This window comes from Zonotrichia albicollis, chromosome Z, assembly GCF_047830755.1.
Source record: "Zonotrichia albicollis isolate bZonAlb1 chromosome Z, bZonAlb1.hap1, whole genome shotgun sequence".
NCBI lineage: Eukaryota > Metazoa > Chordata > Aves > Passeriformes > Passerellidae > Zonotrichia > Zonotrichia albicollis.
The window spans coordinates 36,172,962-36,192,923 of record NC_133860.1 but is presented as its reverse complement, the minus strand read 5'-3'; the positions used below and the strand labels follow the sequence as shown (position 1 = coordinate 36,192,923).

At 35.6% G+C, this 19,962-nt stretch overlaps 2 protein-coding genes across 4 annotated transcripts in view; both read right to left on the bottom strand.

The window, feature by feature from the left end:
- IPO11 (importin 11) overlaps window positions 1-19,962 on the bottom strand; it is an 82,043-nt gene that overhangs the window by 14,258 nt on the left and 47,823 nt on the right. For all 3 annotated transcript variants that reach the window (XM_005489784.4, XM_014268989.3, XM_074533207.1), the window contains 3 exons: window positions 18,254-18,349; window positions 16,642-16,755; window positions 15,643-15,764 (listed from right to left, as the gene is read on the bottom strand). In XM_005489784.4, coding sequence (XP_005489841.1) covers window positions 15,643-15,764; window positions 16,642-16,755; window positions 18,254-18,349 — 332 coding nt within the window. The remainder of the gene's footprint in view (window positions 1-15,642; window positions 15,765-16,641; window positions 16,756-18,253; window positions 18,350-19,962) is intronic.
- On the bottom strand, window positions 174-15,562 carry LRRC70 (leucine rich repeat containing 70). The gene is made up of 2 exons (XM_014268990.3): window positions 6,045-15,562; window positions 174-5,561 (listed from the first exon to the last, which is right to left on the bottom strand). The coding sequence occupies exon 2, from the start codon at window positions 5,521-5,523 to the stop codon at window positions 3,625-3,627; it is 1,899 nt and encodes a 632-aa protein (XP_014124465.1). The 5' UTR covers window positions 5,524-5,561; window positions 6,045-15,562; the 3' UTR covers window positions 174-3,624.

Below are 19,962 nucleotides of genomic sequence, written 5' to 3'. Positions count from 1 at the left end.
GTTCCCCCATTGAATTGCATACAATCCAGATTAGCAATGCAACAAACAAAACCATCAGGCTACAACTGGTTTTATATCTACCCAGTCTTCCTAAATTATTGGCACAAAAAATGTTTTGGTATGCAGCAAAAGTAAAAGGCTCACAATTGGGACTAAAACACTTCATAATCCAGTTTCAAAGATATAAGCACTACTTTTTTTTTTTTTTATTACAGAACGGATATTTTATGCTGCCTGTTAATAAAATTCACCTCACCAACAGAAAACAAATTTAGCATTCAGGGCAGCTTCCATAAGAACAATCTCAAAACTTCAAAATAGAAGTTTGCATAAGTTTTAAAATAAAAGAATAAAGGCTTTGCAAAGGACAGAACAGATCCCATCTATTCTGAAAATAAAAAACATACTTTGCTTGGTTTTTTCATTCTGTTTTAATTTCTAATGCACACGGCTCTATGTACAATTTATTATCCTGAGGTTTTATGTGAAAATTCCTAATTTTTACTTCACTTACATAGCAAACTACTGGAGACAAAAGTCTGTCATCATGTTAAAACATGTCCTGACATATTTTTAGTGGTGCTTAAATAAAATGGATCCCATATCTACTTTGCATGTCCCTCAGAGAATGAGAAAAAAATCTGTATGAGAAAAGACTTTTTCAGAGATAAAAGAAGAGAAAACATTTTCTGCTTTTCTACATTCACCAGGATGATGCAAACACCAAGAAGAGTTTGATTTCATATCTTTACTAGTTTACATATTGAGCAAGTTAAATTCTTTTTTCTCATCTCTTTAGCCAAGGAAAGAGGTGGAGTGGGACAAGCAGAGATTACTCGGCACATACTGTAAGTGACGTAAATGATTATTACACACACACACACACCCACCCTTAGGAGCAGCACACTTCTAGGGAGCTCCTAAAGCAGTGAAGTAGCAGCTAAGACAGTACTGCCAGGGGAGTCCTATGGTTGACCATAAACCTGATCTTCATGAAGCACCACTTAGCTTCACGAGGGCAGATTTCACTAAGGCTTCTAATAATTCCCTAGTGATTTTAATTGACATATGAACCACATGTGAAAATTAAAGAGTTGGCTTCCTCAAGTGAACATTTAAATACAAAAGATACTGGCTGCTAAAGAAAGGCCTTTCCCTCACAACTGCATAATAAATCTCTCAGGGCCTTGTCAGTCTAATCCCTGTGTCAGCAAGCTGGTAATTCGAGGATATCTCCACTCCAAAGGATGGCTTTCAGTGGCTCTAACTCTCTGCTGCACAAACAGCTGTGACACCAGTTTCCTTTCATGTTCCCCCACTACAGATGGTGAGAGGCATACCTGGCAAACAACTCCCACAGCAGCTTGTCAGTGAAAAAGATGCACCTACAGAGAGAAGCTCTCATGCCTTTCTGTAAAGAGCAGCTGTGGAAATTAGAGCCTAAAATAACAGAGCTGCTCTATGCCAGATTTGAGAATTAGGTTTATTCAGTTTTTAACCTTTGTGAATTACCAAAACTCCTCTGTAAAAAAGGCATAGCAGCATTTCTAGCAAGAGAAACTTAACTAGTTTCTACTGCATTTGAAGTCCACTATTTCTGAAGGCGTTCACATAAAATTAAAAATTTAAAAATATAGCACATAAAATTGCAGAATCTACTACGTGCAATCATTGATTGTGCAGTTGTTACTAAGTGAAAACAAAATTAATATTTATCACAACAAATTATGTAGGAGAGACAGAAGGTAACAAAAATGAGTTGAAGAGAAAGAGACTGCAGTGGATGAGCCTTTGGAAAAAGGTGCATAAATTACAGCCAGAGTTTTCCCTTCCTAAAAGCATTTGTCCATTATATTTAACATCTGATCCTAAGTTAGAAAATAATTTTAAAAAATAGTTTCTACTCAAGCAATACTAAACAGTTTAAGCTTTTGTCCAAGAAGCTGAATTGTGTGTTCCCTAGAAGTATTTGATCTATGATACAATAAATTACACACAAATACAATATTATTTCATTACACTAATAACAAACAATAATGAAGTCATACTTGCACTTTCACACCCACTCAGTGCAGTCAAGATTTCTGTATGTCCTGGTAGTAGAAAATAGATTTTTTTTCCCCTGCTGGAAAAGGACTGCAGATGGACAAACAGAATGACTGGGATCTGCACAGCCCAGAGTTACAGCAGCAGGAAAGAGAGGAGAGAGAACAAGAATGCTGAGGGCAGCTCTGGCTCAGCTGGAGAATGCAACAGGCTCCAGGCTGGAGCCTGGAACAGCAATATGCTTCTACACAATTTAAATCAACACCACAGAGGAAAGTCTATAAAATCATTGTTCCCCACTTTTCCTTGAGGAAAATGGTCTAGCTGTAAACTGTGTAACTTATAAACGTGGCCAAAATCTCTAGGGCACAGCCTGTACAAGAAAAACAGCATCTACAAAAATAAGTAGATTTTACAACATAGGACTATTTAGCACATAGTTTTATGACATTTAATTCCAGAAAAAAAAATTTGAATTATTGAATTAACAGAAAAACAAAAATTGCAGACATTCAGGTTGAAAATAAAGCTACAGCATACTAGACATGCCCTGACAACAACATAACACTAACATTTGAAATAGAAATAAAAAGTTATATGCAAACTATAAAAGAAAATATCCCTATTTTGAAGATGAAGCTTTAACTAAGAATACATATCTTGACCTGACACCTTCAAATAAAAACCAATATGTAAATGTTTTCAGCCATTAATTTAGCATTATATACTTACAGTGTAGTGTATTTCTTCAATTTGTACCTCTTATCTAGCTAAAAAGTCCCTAGGAAATATTACTACATAGATGACATAGATGATGATCTGTTATTGACAATAATTAACCAGCTCTATTACTTTAGACATAATAAATTTGGTCATCACACTTTGGTAAAATTCAACAGCATTTTGGTTTTCCTAACTCCAATTTAGGGTATTTCATAAAACCATATAGATACACACTAATAAAAATCACTTTAATATATACATTATACAGACTGAACACACAACTTTGTATATTACAATATGCTATAGATAGAATTTGTATAGTTTGAAATTTTTCTCTTACTCAAGAATTTGAACATGCTAACTGTAAATGTGGAGGGTTTTCCCCTGTGCTTTATTTAATAGAGGAAGAGTATAAACTCTATTACAATAAACACATGAAACACTTTTTTCTGATTCCCCAAGATTTCTTGGCTTCGTGATCCTACTAAGAACTGATGTTTTGCTTGCTGCACAATAGCTATGGAATTTCTATAGGAACTTACATCATTAAGTATGGCAAAATAAATTAAACTGTACTTTATACTACATGTATACTTGAGCATAAGTGAAAAACTACTACAAACAGGGACCTAGGTTAATAAACTTATCCATGTTAGACTGAAATGACATATAATGAAATAATCAATAAATTTCAAAACATTCAGTAAGCAAATGTGGATGCAGAACCCAAATTGTGCCATTTTCCACAGTTCTATTAAGCAGTTGATTTTAATTGGTAGAGGTATTTGTACAGAATTGAGCTCTTGATTTCTTGGCCTTTCATATCACAGTTAACACCAAATCAAATGAGATAAATTACAATGATGAATGTTCGAACAAGATGACCTGTGCCTGACTTTCTGATACTGTTCGCTTGAGCAGCCTTATTTGGTCCAGTTCGGAATGTTCCACTGATTTCCGAGTTAGAGACTGCACTGAGTCAGTTATGTTGTATCTGCCAGGCTGATAAAAGCCATAATATTCTATACTCTTTTCCCCTGAGTTTTCCAGCACCTTTAGTTTTTGCCTAAACTGAATAATTTTACAGGTTAAGAACAGGATAACAGCACAAGCCAGAATGAAAAAGGCTAGTAAAATATCAAAAGCTTGATTCAGCTTTTCAATCTGTTTTGTACAAATCTGGGTTGTTTTTACTGATACAGGAGAAGGATCTGTTGTAAACAACCATTCTTCTTCTACATTTCCATTAGTAGGTATAATTTTTGCTGGAATTTGCACTGGTAACGTCGATAACACTGTAGCTGCCTGTGATGGCACTTCAACAGCATGTTCCTGATAAGGCAATGGGGTAGAAGATGTAGCTGCAGTTCCCTCCCAGAAACCAATATACTTAGTTTCTGCAGTGACAAATTGCTCCAATGTGTTGTGCCTGCTCCCTTTATGCCAGGCCATCAGCAGAGTGGTAGCGCTGTGACGCACCACGACAGATCCCAGACTTGGGGCAGAGCCCAGGCTGGCAGTGGGGCCAATGCAGTTTGAAAACCAAGCCCATTTCATATAATGCAAAGGTCTACCACGCATACTCTGAGGATGCTGACAGTGGATTTTTGCAGAAACAGAAGATGATGCTAGCCAATTAAGTAATGCAAGCATTTTGCAGCTGCAGTTCCAAGGATTAGCGTATACCTGCAGATGAGTTAGAGATACTAAAGGCTTGAGGACTTCAGGTTGTAACTCTGTGATATTATTAAATGCTAAATTGAGTACTTTAAGTGACCGCCCCATTTTTTCAAAGGTACCATTGCCAATACTGCCTATTCTATTTCTGTCTAGCTGTAGATACATTAAATTGGTCAATAAGGTAAAAGTGCCGGAATTTATCATTTCTAAATTATTATAACTTAAGACTAGCTGGCTAAGGTTGTTTAATCCAAAAAATCCATTTACAGCAACACATTTTAGCTTGACATTTTTCAAAGACAGATATTTAAGCTTATTAAGTCCCTTAAATGCAAAAGACTGAATTGATCCAATGGGATTGTGAGACAAAGAAAGTCTTTCAAGATTTTTGAGCCTTCCAATGGCATTTGATGGCACAAGTGGTAAGTTGTTACCTTCAAGAAACAAATATGTAAGATTTTCAAGATGATGAAATGCTGCATCTGATATCCGTGAAATCTTATTATTTGCTAGGTTTAGTGTTTGGAGACTTATCATTCCCCAGAAAGTCCCACTTCCAAGGACACTGAGACGATTTCTTTGAAGTGTTAAATATCTAACAGAAAGAAGATCACTAAATAATCCTCTGGGTAGAAAAGCTATTTGGTTATTCTGAAGATATAAACAATGAAGATTGGAAAGGCCTTCAAAGATTCCTGGATCCAGGCGTTTAATATGATTGCTATTTAGATGCAAGTAGCACAGTTTGGGGAGTTCCACAAAAGCTTTTGGGTGCACATACAAAATACTGGAATTATCCATGTGGAGTGCAGCAAGCTTCAGAAAGCCTCTTAGATCATTTGGAGTGACATGTGATATATTATTCCCACTGAGGTAAACAAGAATTGTTGTTTTAGGAAGGTTCCAAGGGATGCGCGAAAGCCCTGCATTACGACAGCTAACTTGTCTCCCTGTGCAGAGCTGACAAGCAGATGGACAGCCAAAAGCCTCCTTCTGGAGCAGCAACCAAAGAAAACAATTAAATATATACAGGAATGCTCCTGGGCAGGATGAAGAACTTTGCAGAACACACATATCCCTGTCTTTGGCCTTCTTAGTCCTCTCTGACTTCACTATTAGAGATAAAAAGAAGTATATAAATATTATTAATTCAAATATATTTATTATATATATTAATAATTATTTGGATCTATGTGTACAGTCTTAAAAATATTAGCATTACTCTCAAAATTGGTATTTGACATATTATTCTTTCATGCCAAAGGAGTTTAGAACTCCAACTTACTAACTGGACTTCACTGCAAAGATTTTTCAAAGTAAATGCATAATTACATAAATATACTGGTAACTTAGCCAGAAAATATTCAATTGGCTGTAGCGTATCTAAGCTGCCAAAATAACAGCTTCTATTAATTTAAAAATACTATACATTCTCTACTTCTTATAGCTAACCATCACTAAGAAATGTTTCAAAAGCATTCAAGTAAAAATGCCAACTGTAAATAAGTTACATTTTACTGGCAGATCACTTACAATTTGAATTTTACTTTTATAAAGCTGAGTCACATTTAAAAGAAATAGAAGCATTTCCTTACCCCAAATCTGAAGTTCATTATTTCCGTTATTTTGCTGTTTGCAATCCGCTAGATTATGTTATAAAATGACCAACTACACTCATCTGGAAAACCTTGGTAAAGGCAGTATTGCTGTGTACTACAACTCTGACATTTTTGCCCCAGGGTTTGCAACAGTTTGCTCAGGAAACTAGGAAAGAAGTGCCTGAAGTCAGGTTGCCATGGATACAGGAAACCCTGGGACAGGAAGCCATTTTATCTGTGCTTCAAAAGTATTGTTAGAAAGGAAATCTCAATGATTTGTTTCTAGAAAACCAAGAACTATCTTAGTCTGTAACTGCTGGGTTTTGTTGTTTGGGGATTTTTTTTTGTTCTTTTTCTGTTTTGCCTTTTTTTTTAAGTCCACTGACTTAACTTAAGATAATACTCTTTTAAGCTCTCCTTAAGTCTAACTTTCAGAATAAAGCACAACTATTTGTAACAGCACTATTGCATTACCTGTAACTCCCTTATCTTTCAGCCAGAACCTGAAAAGCTTTATTAAATTTGTAGCAACACTTACACTGTTCCCTGTATACAGAACCAAACTGCTGCCACATGCACAGACATTCCAGTGGCCTGGACAACAGGGAAAAGAAACACTCTGAAGGGAAGAGCCCAGTGTCTCCTGCCCTCTGACAAGGCACAATCTGCCAGCAATCCCATGGAAACCTATGAAATCCCAGGATATGAGACTCACATGATGTGGCACTAAGATGCTATGTACTTGTATTTCTGACCTGACCCAAGCACTTTGTAAAGTCTCACTTTAGGCCACCCTTTTAAAACCAAATTTATCCACAGAGGATTATGAGATGGTTTCCGGTTCTGAAAGCCACACCTTTCATGCACAGCTTTCATTTCCTGCAGTGTCCCCTGTGCAGAAAAAGACTACATGAGCTATAAACATCCCTCTGCTTAAGGACCAGAGATTACACCCTCAGTTTATCCATCACAGTCAAGAAACACTTGCAAAGCTCAGTCACATCAGTCATCAAAGGGGGAAAGGGGAGATTAAGCCTACAAATAGCAACATAACTAAAACTCCATTATTTTACTGCAACGAGACCTTCTGCTCAGCAAAAGAAAGATGACAAAGCCCATCAGTAGCCACAGCCAAAAAAGAGGCACAGCAGCAGGATAATCAAGTCCCTTCCGCTACAGTGATCTCACACAGGAAGCCTGAGTTCACATAAGGGGTGAAATGTAACCCAAATGTCTTTGTCTATATAATCCAATCTGAAATGCAGGACACAGATGAGAAAGGGAAGCAGAATAGACAAAGACATGCTTTTGAAGAAGCTTTCTTCCAAATACATGGTCTAAAATAAGAAATAAAATAAGTAAAATTGGTCCATGGGCCATTTTAGACAAAGCCTGTATCAGTTACAACCCAGAATTAGAACTACATTTGTTTCTTTTTTTCTGAGACCAATAGATCAATAAGAAAACTAATTCTTCCTTAGATTTGAATATTTATTTTCACACATTTTTTCACAGTATTTAACATAATTGTTGACATAATGAGAAAACTCAAATAAAATGTCATGTCATTTACTTAAAGGGAAAACACCATATAGTCCACAGGAACAATGGTGAAGCACCCTGGATGTGGGGGACAGAACAGTAAGCGTAAAGGAAAAGGATTATCAATAGAGTCAGATGAGGGGAAAATGAGAGACAGGCAAAGAATGCAAAGTGACTTCAAACAGGAAATTATGTTCTACCTAGACTTCACTGCCTATAGTCCCTTTATATTGAAATCTATATGTATAAAAAAAACCCAGACAAAAAAAAATTATTCTTCCAAGATCTGCTATATGAAACAACCCTTTATAGCTACAAAAAGTAAGTAAAATTTTAAAAAAGGTTTTTAAAGGCAAATGTTCATAGAGCTCTCTTTTTGAAAATGTCAGAAGCAACGCATTTTGAAAAACTAAAGCAATTAATGAAGCTCTACGGTATATCGTGAAAATTTAGAGCAGTGGCCAGATTAAAGAAAGTTGATGACCAGTAACTAATTGGCTAAATGTCTCTGTGGTCTTGCACTGAAAGTACCTTATGAATATTCACAAAACTTTTGCTTGAACCCTAGCTCCACTGTGGTTCTGACCACACTAAGGACTTTTCTGATAGTTGAATCCCATGCCCAAAACAGGGGAAAAAAGTCTTAATCCAGGTCATGGCTCCTTCCATTCTGCACTATGAAATCTAGAGAAGTCCTGCTTTATACTTTGTCAATACTGCAGCCTGCACTGCCTGCAGATCTGATTGCAATGTATATTAGAGTTATTATTTCATTAATACTACATATCATTAAAGTATCTGAAAGCAGTATCTGTTAAGAACAAGATGCAAAATTATGTGCCACATAACTGATACCATTTTGGGGAAAACCATAAAAAAGGCTAGATGGGACACATACCTAACTTGGATGAGCATTAGTCAAAGAGGCTTATACTTAGAAATAAAATCCATTACTTTTTGAAAACTGTACAAAAAAACCCAGGAAACACTAACAAGCTTAGGCTGCTCTCATATTTCATTCACTGCAAATTTTCTTCTGCAGAGAGAGCATTACTAGGTTTTTACCTGAATACAGCTTCACATGGTAACAGAAAATTATTTTTCAACCCACAAGTGAATTTCATCTTAATATACTAATATTGAAAGCTATTAGCTTTTTAACATTAAAATCTAGTTCAACTATGACTCCTTGTAAATACAAGCATGAAGCCTGAGTAACAGCAATTTGTCAAACTGGGCATAAAATGACAGGTCAAAGTAACTGAAAGAACATACAAGCACTTCACCCATGTTACATTAATGCCAATATAATGAATATTAGGTGGCACAAAGTAGTCATCCAAATCCCACTTACATACAACAGAAAACATGCAAGAAGTTCAAAACCAGGGTCAAAAGTGAATTTTTGAGAAGGGATTTCATTCTTATAATTACTACAAAATTCTGTTAAAGCCCACAAACGAGGACAAATAATTTTAGCACTGTAATTATTCTTTTAAGCTTATTTGAGTGAAACTATTTATTGCTGTCCCATTATGTATTTAGCAACCATCTGCTGTTGCAGGGCTTCCTTCCTTATACTTTTATTCTCCACAAGTAGGCTATTGTACAGCTTTATTTTTTCAAATCCCTACTTCCTTCTGACCACATCATCTCTAGATATGACCCCAAATCAAAGAAATTCAGAAACTAAACTACTGCTTAGGTAGCACAGACATCAACATTTAGTTAACATCCAGTAGGCAGGTGAACTGTTGACACCTTATTAACTTATCAGGCCCCGAAACACTTTTCTGTTTTTCTCATTATCTAGTTTACCAAAACATTTCTGATAGTTTCAAATATTGCAGATTCCTTCTAGGATTTGATGCTTCTGTTTCAATAAGATTGCTGACTTGCTGCTGCATTTACTGAAAATTTCTCTCTTCCACAGCATAAAAACAACAAAATTATTTTTCCCATTGAGGATATGAAAATAAGTTTCCATTCCATAAACCTAATTTGACCTTAGACTCCAGTAAAATAATATGACAGAAAGCTCTCATGAAACTAAAAGCTTACTTAGAGAAAGCAGTTTATTCTCTTTATTCAGAAATTTAAATCTTCTATGGAGCAACCACCAAGTTTGTGAACAAAATAGTAATATAAAAAAGGGTGGCCATGAACGTAACACACAGATGTGATATACTGATAACAACACTACAGCTTTAGCCTTTACTTTTCACTGCAATATTTAGCAATTCTGCTCAAACTATAAAAGCATTAATGTACTCTATATGAATGCAGTTCAAACCAAAAGGTTCAAAGAACTCAAATTAATTTCCCAAATTTCAACTTCTAGAAATTTAATCAAAACTAAATTCAATTCCAAAACCACACTCTGCCTGCTAGTTTAGGAGACAGGATGGACATACACTTGGCATTAACAACTGATAGCTCCAAATATTCAACAGAGAAAATATCAACAGTTCCTAACAACTACTACAGAGAATACTCACACACAAAATATAATAGCTATTTCTTAAAAATACAAGCTTCCTTTATACTTGGGCATTTTTTTAAATATCAAAACCTGATGTTTTGTTTTAAACACTCACTTTCTCATTAATTATTTGAATATGAAACATAATTTTTCAAGACAGTACTTATTTGCAGAAGGTCCTGTAGTGACATGGGTTGTGGTGTTTATCACTTTTGGTATCTCATCATAGTAGTCTGGCACTGTTAAAGAAAGTCACTGAAAAATCTCAGCTACTCTCTGGCAGTCTCAAATTTCACAGAGTATAGCACAGACAGATAAGCAGATATACCAAAATGGCTCCAACACACACAGGTGCAAAAACAGCTGTAAATCTATGTTTTGGGTTTGGGACATTTTTTTTTTACTTTTGTTACAATCTTGTGATATTTACACATTTTTAGTAATATGCTATACTTCAGTCACTACTTATTCAGTATCTAATTTGCAAACATGTAAACCACACATTGCAAAGAGTTTGAAGGAAGCTAGTTAGTCTGTTATCTTTTGCTTTTATATCATTAAAATCTTAAATTTTAGGGTAATTCTAATTAGAATAGTTTTAGGAAAGACTTCTGAAATATTTTATATAGGCCATAAACAAAATCAAGATAGCAGCAGCAACCAAACCCTTATGACTGTAGGTTATTTTTTTTGCAGCAGTTTAGATGCAATTAATGACAATTTCTTGCTATCACTTGGTACATTTTTCCTTGAAATCAAGGCTTAAGCGTCCTAGGGGAAAAGATAATATGCTCCTGACCAGTCCATACTAGCTATCAAGTGTAGGAGAAAAATTAATGGAGACTGTGAACAAGGGAAGTTTAATGACTGCATCATTTTGCCAATGCCATAACGTAACATGCAATTAAAGAAATTGGCAGTGCTCTGTGTAACCTTCTGAATTATGCAGACTCTGATAGTCAGACTAAGACTAAAGCCACATTTTTCACTCTTATCATTAAAATTGCACCGTTACCTGTCAGGCAAGCTAAATAAATCCACGGCCAAACACTGATGACAACTGCAAAATCATATTTTAAAGAGCTCCTTTAAATGCTAATAATCTATTAGAGGCGTGGGTGAGCATTCCTTTAACTAGAGGGATTAAAAAAATGGAGGGGAAGATAAAATAGCATCAGAGTATCATCCCTATAAAGAAAGGAGGATGTACAAGTAATTATGTAAGAAATTCTGACTTTATAAATGAGGACATAACTATCATGAGGACAGCATGACATTTTATTAGGCACTTTCTTACCATTTAGCTAACATTACATATAGACAACTTTTTGAGAAGAAAATTAAAATTTCTAAGTAATTTTAACAAATGACAGAGGCAAAACTCTATAATAATCTAATGAAGATTTATAATTGCATACTGTAAATGCTTACACTCACAAAATGCCAATTACCTAACTGGCAGAACTCATACTGGCTGACATATCAGACTTGATACACAATGAGAAAAAGCAGACATTCACTTACAAATTACTAGAAACCTGGGGAACCTCTTAACCCCTTCCCCACAATACATAAACATACTTAACTCAAAGGGGTAAAATGAAAACTACTTGTGTACCAGAAACCAAAATGAAGAAAGATAAATTAAAATACTTCATATTTTAAGCTCAGTAAAGTCTCCTCTACTTCAGAATGGTACCACTCTACACAGGTAGTTCCACCAAAAATAAGCCTATCCTCAAGGACCACAATTTGTGGCCTGTTTTGGAAAGCACTGAGTAAAAGTAAACATGGCAATCTCCCATTGCCAAGAGTGACACACATGGAAATAACATTCACTTGCAGAAGGGGAGTGCTTAGCTTTCAACATGGTGTCAAATGCTGCCTGTGGGTACAGTCAGGCACCACCCCAAACAAAGCTGATCATTGACACTATAATCCTCCCAAAATCTGTTTCCATTTTCTTAGTAGAGAAGAAATGTTCCTATCACTCTCTAGCATTTTTCAGTGTTGCATTCCACTAAAATACACACAACTGTAGGAATAAAAAAGATAACTACTTTGCTAAATAAATCATTAAAAGCTTTCAATATCTCCAGAGAAGGACATTCCAAAACACTGTAACATTGACATTATACTGCAGTAAGCAAACTAATTATTTCCAGATAGATATGGGTAGGAGAAGAGGCCATAGTACTATTTTAGCCACTCTGGCATCAGGAATTACAAGGATGACAAAGGATACTGAAGAGCTCAAAACGCAGAACCCTAGATAGTGGTGGAGGCCCACACATTTTCTACAACAAATAAGAGGTAGAATGCTGCCACTGACCATATTCACTAGTCATTACTTTAGGGACTAAGGGCACATCTAATAAAACTCAACTCAGCCTGGAAGAGTACTCTTGCAGCTGTATGTTCATGAACAAGCCATTAAGGTTGTAGACAAGCACAAATGACTGATAACAGTAGGAAAATCACAACATTTGTGAATTTACTCATCCAGGTTGCTGTCACACTCTAGCTTAAATACAAATTTCCTCCAAAAAACTTCAAGTCTTTGCATGTTTTTCAAAAAGCCATTCCCATTAGAGCTACTGTGTGTTTATCCACACTTTTCTCATGTACTTAACATGGAGCTACTCACTCCACAAGTGCATTCTTCCTGCCTGAATGTTATTGGTCCCCACTGTTATACACAGCAGTTTAAAGACAGAAGTCTTCTGCCTACTTTATGAAATAAGATTTTTTTAATAAATTAATGAAAATGCACATGGATGGATGCGTGATAAACAGGCAGTAAGAATACAAAATACAGAAAATATTGCCAATGCATGTACTTGTCAAACATCAAAAAACAAGCTAACATTAACTGGATACCAAAAGCAGACAATTATATAACATTTAATTTGGGCAAAGCCCTAAGTAATACCAGGAAATTACTGTTCCGTGAAAAGGTGCTGCAACACTAATCAGGAAAGTAGCAGTTATTGTTCTTTTTTTAATGTGAATTTCTAACCACTAACGCAATGTGCAGCTGTGAGAAGATAAACAGGATGCTAGATTGAAGGACAAGCACACGATTAAAATGCAGCACTACTGTTGATACCAAAAGCATGCCATTACGTCTATCTCTGTATGGTACTGCCTAGATGAGAAAATTAGTGTGGCTAACAATTAGTCAATTCATAATCTGCTTAGTCAAACTAGTCAGCCCAAGAGCCACTGTGAACAACTGCTCTGCACTGAATCCTGTCTTATCTGCTCTAAAATCCTTCACTCATGACACTGTCAAAGGTGTTGTTTTTCGAAACAGAAAATTGTGTCAAACTGTTTTAAATTAATAATGCTGGAGTCTACCTTTTACATTCCCCTAAAATGCAGAAAGTCTAGAGTTCCACATATTTGTAATTATAAAACTGATCACAAACTAGAGAAACAATTAAAATCCATGAACTAATACTACACGGAAAATAAAAATGGTTACTGTTTAAAACTTTCCCCAACATTTTATGCATAAAACAACTCTGAGGGAAGAATGAGAATACATGTAATCTTCATTTTCCCCCCACTGTTATTGTCTACTACCTCCCTCTCCTCTCTAAAATAAACCAGTGCTTCAGCTATAGGCTAGAGAAAACAACTGACAAAAGGAAAGAAATTCTCAGAAAGTGTTAGACACAGCACAGATGCCTGTTTTCCTTTCAGCAGAACCTTGAAAATCTGAGCTTGCTACTGGTACCAATCCTGGCACCCACTGAGCAGCAAGCTGAGGGAAGAATCTCACTCTCACTTTGGCATTCTCAAGACCCCCTATCAGCCATCCACATAAGATAGAATTCTGTTCTGCCTCTGCAGCTGAGAAATCCTGAACTAACCTTGGATATCTAAAGCAAAATCTAGTCAGGCTAGTGAAGCATTCCAACAGGAAAAATTACTACAACACATTAATCATTGAAAACATATTAATCCAAACGTTGTTTAAATACCGTATTCCATTTAAAACTTTTTTTTTTGTTTCAACTGTGCAAATGGAGTTGCGCAAGAAGCCTGAAGAGACAGGATGCAGCAAGTATCTGTAGTATAATCCCTGAGATACAGCAAAACCAGAGTGACTCACATTGTTCTAGTAAAAGAAGAATCAATTGACAGAATCCATTTCACACACTCAGTCTGAAGCTAAGTTTGGCAGTCTATCAATTGTATAAGTGAAATTTTCATAGCCTTGACATAAATACATCCACTAAAGAGAGATTTTTATTTGAGAAGCAGCTTTCTTAAATTATATGGGTAACTGAAAAATAAAGCTGTCATTAGAGAAGGTTTTATTAGGTTACAGACTGCCAGAAATAATTGGCTTTTGCAGCAGGAAATCTGGAACAGCTGAACATAGTTCAAAATAATATGGTTATCTAAAGGAATTTATTTTTTTCCTTCCTCTAACAGAAACTTCACATGAAGACCGATGTAGTTCAGCACGTTACATTTTAGCTAACATCTTCTTAAAAATATTTCAAATATACTTATAAACAACATAATACTGTTACATTTACTGGGAAAAAACCTTTCAAAGCAGCTGCTTGGTTCACCTTTAGCTAGATGGTTATCCTGACTACCCATCTGATCAAAAAAAAGGAAAAATTTCTATGCATATAAAAAGCAATGAAGCCTGTAAACTACACATAAGTGTTCCCTGATTTTTTTTTTAGATAGTGACTACATAGACTACAGCTTTGACAGATACTACATATTCTACAGATACTAACGTAGCTTTTAGGATTTGGGAGCAACATCTAAATTCTCGACAGACAATACAACAGACAAGAATGGTCAGGAAACCCAACAGACTAAATGTAAACTCATTCAGTCTCGTCTTCCTGAATGTCAAACGCATAAAAATAATCTGAAGGTAACTATGGACTGAACTCTCAGCTAAATGTGTTATACATGACTTCTAGTATTGACAACTTAGAAGTCAGTGTATTCAGCATTTTCATTTAAAACTTTCATTTTCTATGTATGTCCAGGAATGACAATGGCTGCTGAAAGGATAACAGGAAAATCTCCTTGCTATAAGTGTTTCACAGAAACAACACAGTCTTCCATAGCAACTCTTTCTTACACTTAATGTCATAAAGGAGAAAACCAGAATGAAAGTTCAGATCACCTATAACAGGAAAGAAAATTGAACACTGCTCCCTGGAAGGGACACCAAAATAGTAACATGTCAACTAAAGCAACTACTTAATCACAGATGAGAGAAGCAGATAGTTCTAAGTTAATATGAGAACCAACAATAAAATTTGCAGTGCTGGTTCCTCACTTTACCTAAATGACATTCCCTATGAAATGGAAGAAAGGTTACTGTAATGCTTTTGAAGCCAAATAAGAAGTTAATATAATATAAGTAGCATGGAATTTCTATCTTCATAAAATTTCTCTTGGTGGAGAACAACAAGCAAATAAAACTATTTGTATTGGAATATTTAGCTGCAGAATTGTGAAATACTTTAAAAACAATTCCAAGGGTCTTCAAAGTATTCTTATTTAATATATTGTACATTTGCTTACCTATTCAATGATGGCAGAAGAGAAAGCAATGCCAAAGCAGAAAGTTTTCTTCTTTCTGGCTGAGTGATGTTATCCATCCGATCAACCCATATTTCAATCATGTTACCAAGAATTTGGTCCAACTGCATTGGGAAACACAAGGTTCTTTTTCAATTATAAGTACATCAGTGTGTTTAGAAAAGAACTTATTTTAATTTTTCTAGCAAATGAATACATTATTTAGTCTTGGAAAGACACTACACAATTGTATACCTGGCAGAAGTAATAAGCAACATGTACTTTTTATATTTTCTGTGACAATGCTTCTAGGCCCTGAACCCTACATACCATTAGCTGTAACCTAGATGCTTGAAATGTATTTCATTTATGGAGAGGGAACTAATTCAGGACAGCAAATTATTCCCTAACAGTCTCATAGAAACAAAGCACATGGACTTATTCTGTTTTATCTACACAGCGACCAATTAAAAAAAAAAAAAAAAAGACTGGTAATTATATGTTTGAAAACTGTATTATACCCCAGAAAAGCAAATTTCACTGAAAGACATAATAGAACACCTGTGGCAAAAGACCCTCAGTGAAACTGAATCACACTGAATTTGATACTCTAGAAATGCTGAGGAGAATCATTAGATCATCCTCCAGGCTGCAAGATCCAACAAGGAAAGAAATTCTCCCCCTACAATTGCATGTGAACTAAGGGGGTTTACATGGCTAATTGTGGGATAAAGCCAGAAGAGAATTTAGGGGCTCTAAAAACATCTCATTAAAATTTTTAAAGTAATTATGGGAACATGTAAGTTGTTACATGGTGTTCAGGGAAAGGAGAGAAGGAGGGAGAAGAGCTCCTTTTCAAGATTAACTGGGCAGGAACAAGCATGGATAATAAGAGGGAAAAGTTTAGTCAGATCAAAAGAAGGCAAGAATACTCTATGTAATACAGCTGAAATACCAAGACACAAAAAACCCGAAAGGACAAAAAAGGACAATAAACCTTACCTCCTGACCCAATTCACATGCCATCTGGCTCAAAAGTAATGAAAAAAACCTTGCATTTTGTAGTAGAACTCTACCCATGATCCCCAGATAAGTAGACATCACCACTGGGTACCTCTGAAATGAAAATAAACCAAAACAAAAGGTGCTTAGTGTAAGTAAAAAAAATATTTGACACACACAGCAGCAGTACCTGGAAAATACTTGTATGCATCCCTTATGTCTTTCACGAAATTTTTAATTATAAATTGCAATTTAAGAGCCTCTAGTAACAGAAGACTGAGTGAGCAATCTTTACCAGTTTTCAGTTCTTACAATATGTAAACTAAAGCAATTTCAAAGTCAATTTCATCCAAACAGACTCATCCCTCAACTTGCAGGGTGATTTTACTTTAAATTTCAAAACCTGTATCTTAAGGAACTAACAGTTTATTGTACTGTTAAAACACCACTTTGGAAGTTGATGCTGGTTCCAAGTTACTGCTTACAATTTCAGTAAAATTAAGAACACTTAGTATCTCTGAAGTTTCTACTTTTTTCAGATAGAAGCCATAATACATTTGCCAAAAACTAATCTGCAGGTGTCTCAAAATTAACTGGATAGAGTAATAAGTTCACTAGTTTATTATCTTTGGTTATTTTAAAAGAAGCTATAGATTTTTTCATATTAAATTCAGCACATAACAATATAACTGTATTTTGTGAAATAGCCTACCTGAAAAACAAAATGCCAACATTTACCTGAAAATTCTAACCCAGAGTAATATATTTTGAATGGGGTACAATGAATTTATTAGTCATAAATCAGAAGACATTGTAAAAATCCACTCTCTATCCTTGTGCTGTGAACAGCAAAAAGTACTTTGCTATATAGCATTACTTGCTTAAATTTGGAAATCTTATCCAGCTCAGATACTGGAGCTACTTCTTGATATTTGAAGGTCTTCAACTGAGAAAAAAGCAAAGATTTTGATCAAAAAAGTAAAAAAACTTTAAGAATTCCACCCACTGATTCCTGCTAGAAACTGAAAGGTTCAACACAGTTAAAGCCTATTTGATTTTACTCATTTGTTGTCTACAAAGAGAGAACATGGAGATGATGTTATGACATGTAAGCCAGCAAAATCCTAAAGACTATCTCACACAACTCATTCAGCTCTTCATATTAGATATATCAATTAGGAAAAGAAGGTCAAGTTGATCTTCTCCGGGTTCAGTTTGTTTTTCTCTCATCCAGGTACAATTAAAAAGGAATACTATGTGTCTTAAAAAAAAAAAACCCACACAATAAAAAACTCCATCACTGACTAAGGGTTACACTAGGCCTAATGTTATAACTCTTAAAAATGTTAATAGTGAAGAAACAGTGGAACAGCAGAATTAAATTTCTGCTATTTTATTAAAACAAACACTGCATGACAAAACAAGTGCTGGACAGGTTGTTTTTTCTTGTGCTACTGTGTTACCTTTAATGATTTTTAAACTAGATATGAAAAATCTATCTAATGCTCTTAAAACAAGAGAAAATACAACATCAATATGAAAAAGCTGGAGATAATGGAAGGTACTTTCATTTTCCAAATGAAAAGTAGAGCGTAGTTAAAGGAACTCTTACCTCCCCTTCTATAATCCCCCTGAATACTGATGGCAGAAGGGGTTGAAACATTTGAGGACCCAACACAGGGTTGACTTTTAGAACATTTTCTACAACCTTAAGAACAAAAGCAAAAACAAGATCATTAGCAAGGTACATTCATAAACCTTAACCAAAGCTTTAAACCCATGTGAACTGGAGTACACATATAAAGTGCTCAGAGGATGCTTACCATTAAATACCAGCAAATCCCAGATTGCTGAAACTATATTCTAGTAAAATATTCTGCAAACCTGATTTGCATAAATACACCTGGTTAAAGCTGACAGGCCAATGAAACCCACCTAGCCAGGCACCTCACAAGCCTCCCCATGTCCCAGGCAAAGTTGATGAGGTGGTTTGGAAAAAGGGACCTTGTTATGGTTCCAGGAAAGCAGAGGATTGAGGGGGTTGGTAGGGTGAAGTACCAGCAGTTCTGAGCGTATTTCCATAGCTGTCATGTCATTTTTTGAGAACCTGCTGATTAGGACCTATCAGCTCCTTGCAGGTGTGCTCTCAGAGGTGCTATTCTGGGCACCTTGCTCTGGTTCCCAATGTTTAAAATCTTTACCCTTTGTTTTTCAGATCCTTTTCCCCTCATGTGCTCTTCCCTGAAGTAATTTGTTTTCCTGCCTTCTTCCATTTTTCTTTGCCCAGATGTTTGTGCTCCACCCTTGTACCAAGAGAGATGGGAAGAGCCTGTGAGAATAATGGGCTGAGAGCTCCTCACTCCTGCTTCCAGGTAGAGAAAGTGATGCCACATGCATGAACACACTGATGTGTTTTCAAGCACATAAAGGTATCATAAATGTACCCCACCTAAACACTCTTAGTCTCCATTTACTTCCACCTCAGAGGAATTTCAACAAGGACCAATTATTCTGTGCTCTTGACCAAATTGTCCTAAATATTTTTTTCTCCGTTTTGAACCTTGTTGCCAATAGCTTCATTTAATACTCTATTTCTTGCACTGAGAAAAGTGTTAAGCAGTTGACCTTTCTCAATGCCTCTCAATTTGGTAGACCTTCAATATACAGAGGTATAAAAAAGGCTTATTATAAACAGAGGTAAACATAACTTCTTCCCTACTCTTTCTGGGTACTGGAAGTTTTGGCCATCTCCCTTGTTCCTTGCACAGTCTTTTTAAACCCTTTATTGTCTGTGTCAAGATAATTATAAAATCAAGTCACATCAAGACTCAGCAATCTTGCAACAAATTGTCTTATCAGTCCAAATTAGTATTTTTCAACCTTATTAATTTAATTACTGTTCTAATATCCATTTACAATCCACGAAAGCTGTTTGAATGAAACTATTTCAGAGAACACCCCCGGGTGTTTCTGTTTCCAATGCTTATCTAGATTTTGGGGTTTTTTTGTTTCACAAGTCAGCACAGTGAAGTCTGACAAAACTTTTGCTTTTTCTAAAAATATTTACAAGGATGATAGCTCAGTTATCCCTCTGGAATCAAGAGGGCATTGCTAGGAAAGTGTTCCAAGTATACTACACAAATCTTGCAGCAAGGCCACACTGGGACCCAAGTGAATAAATTATTCTGTACTAGCAGTATAATTCCATTTTAGAAATTTGATTAAAAGCTGCTGCATAAAACATTTGCTCAACTACAGACTTTAAATAATATCACTGAATAGACTGAAACTGACATTTTAAATTTCAGACCTAGAGGTCTT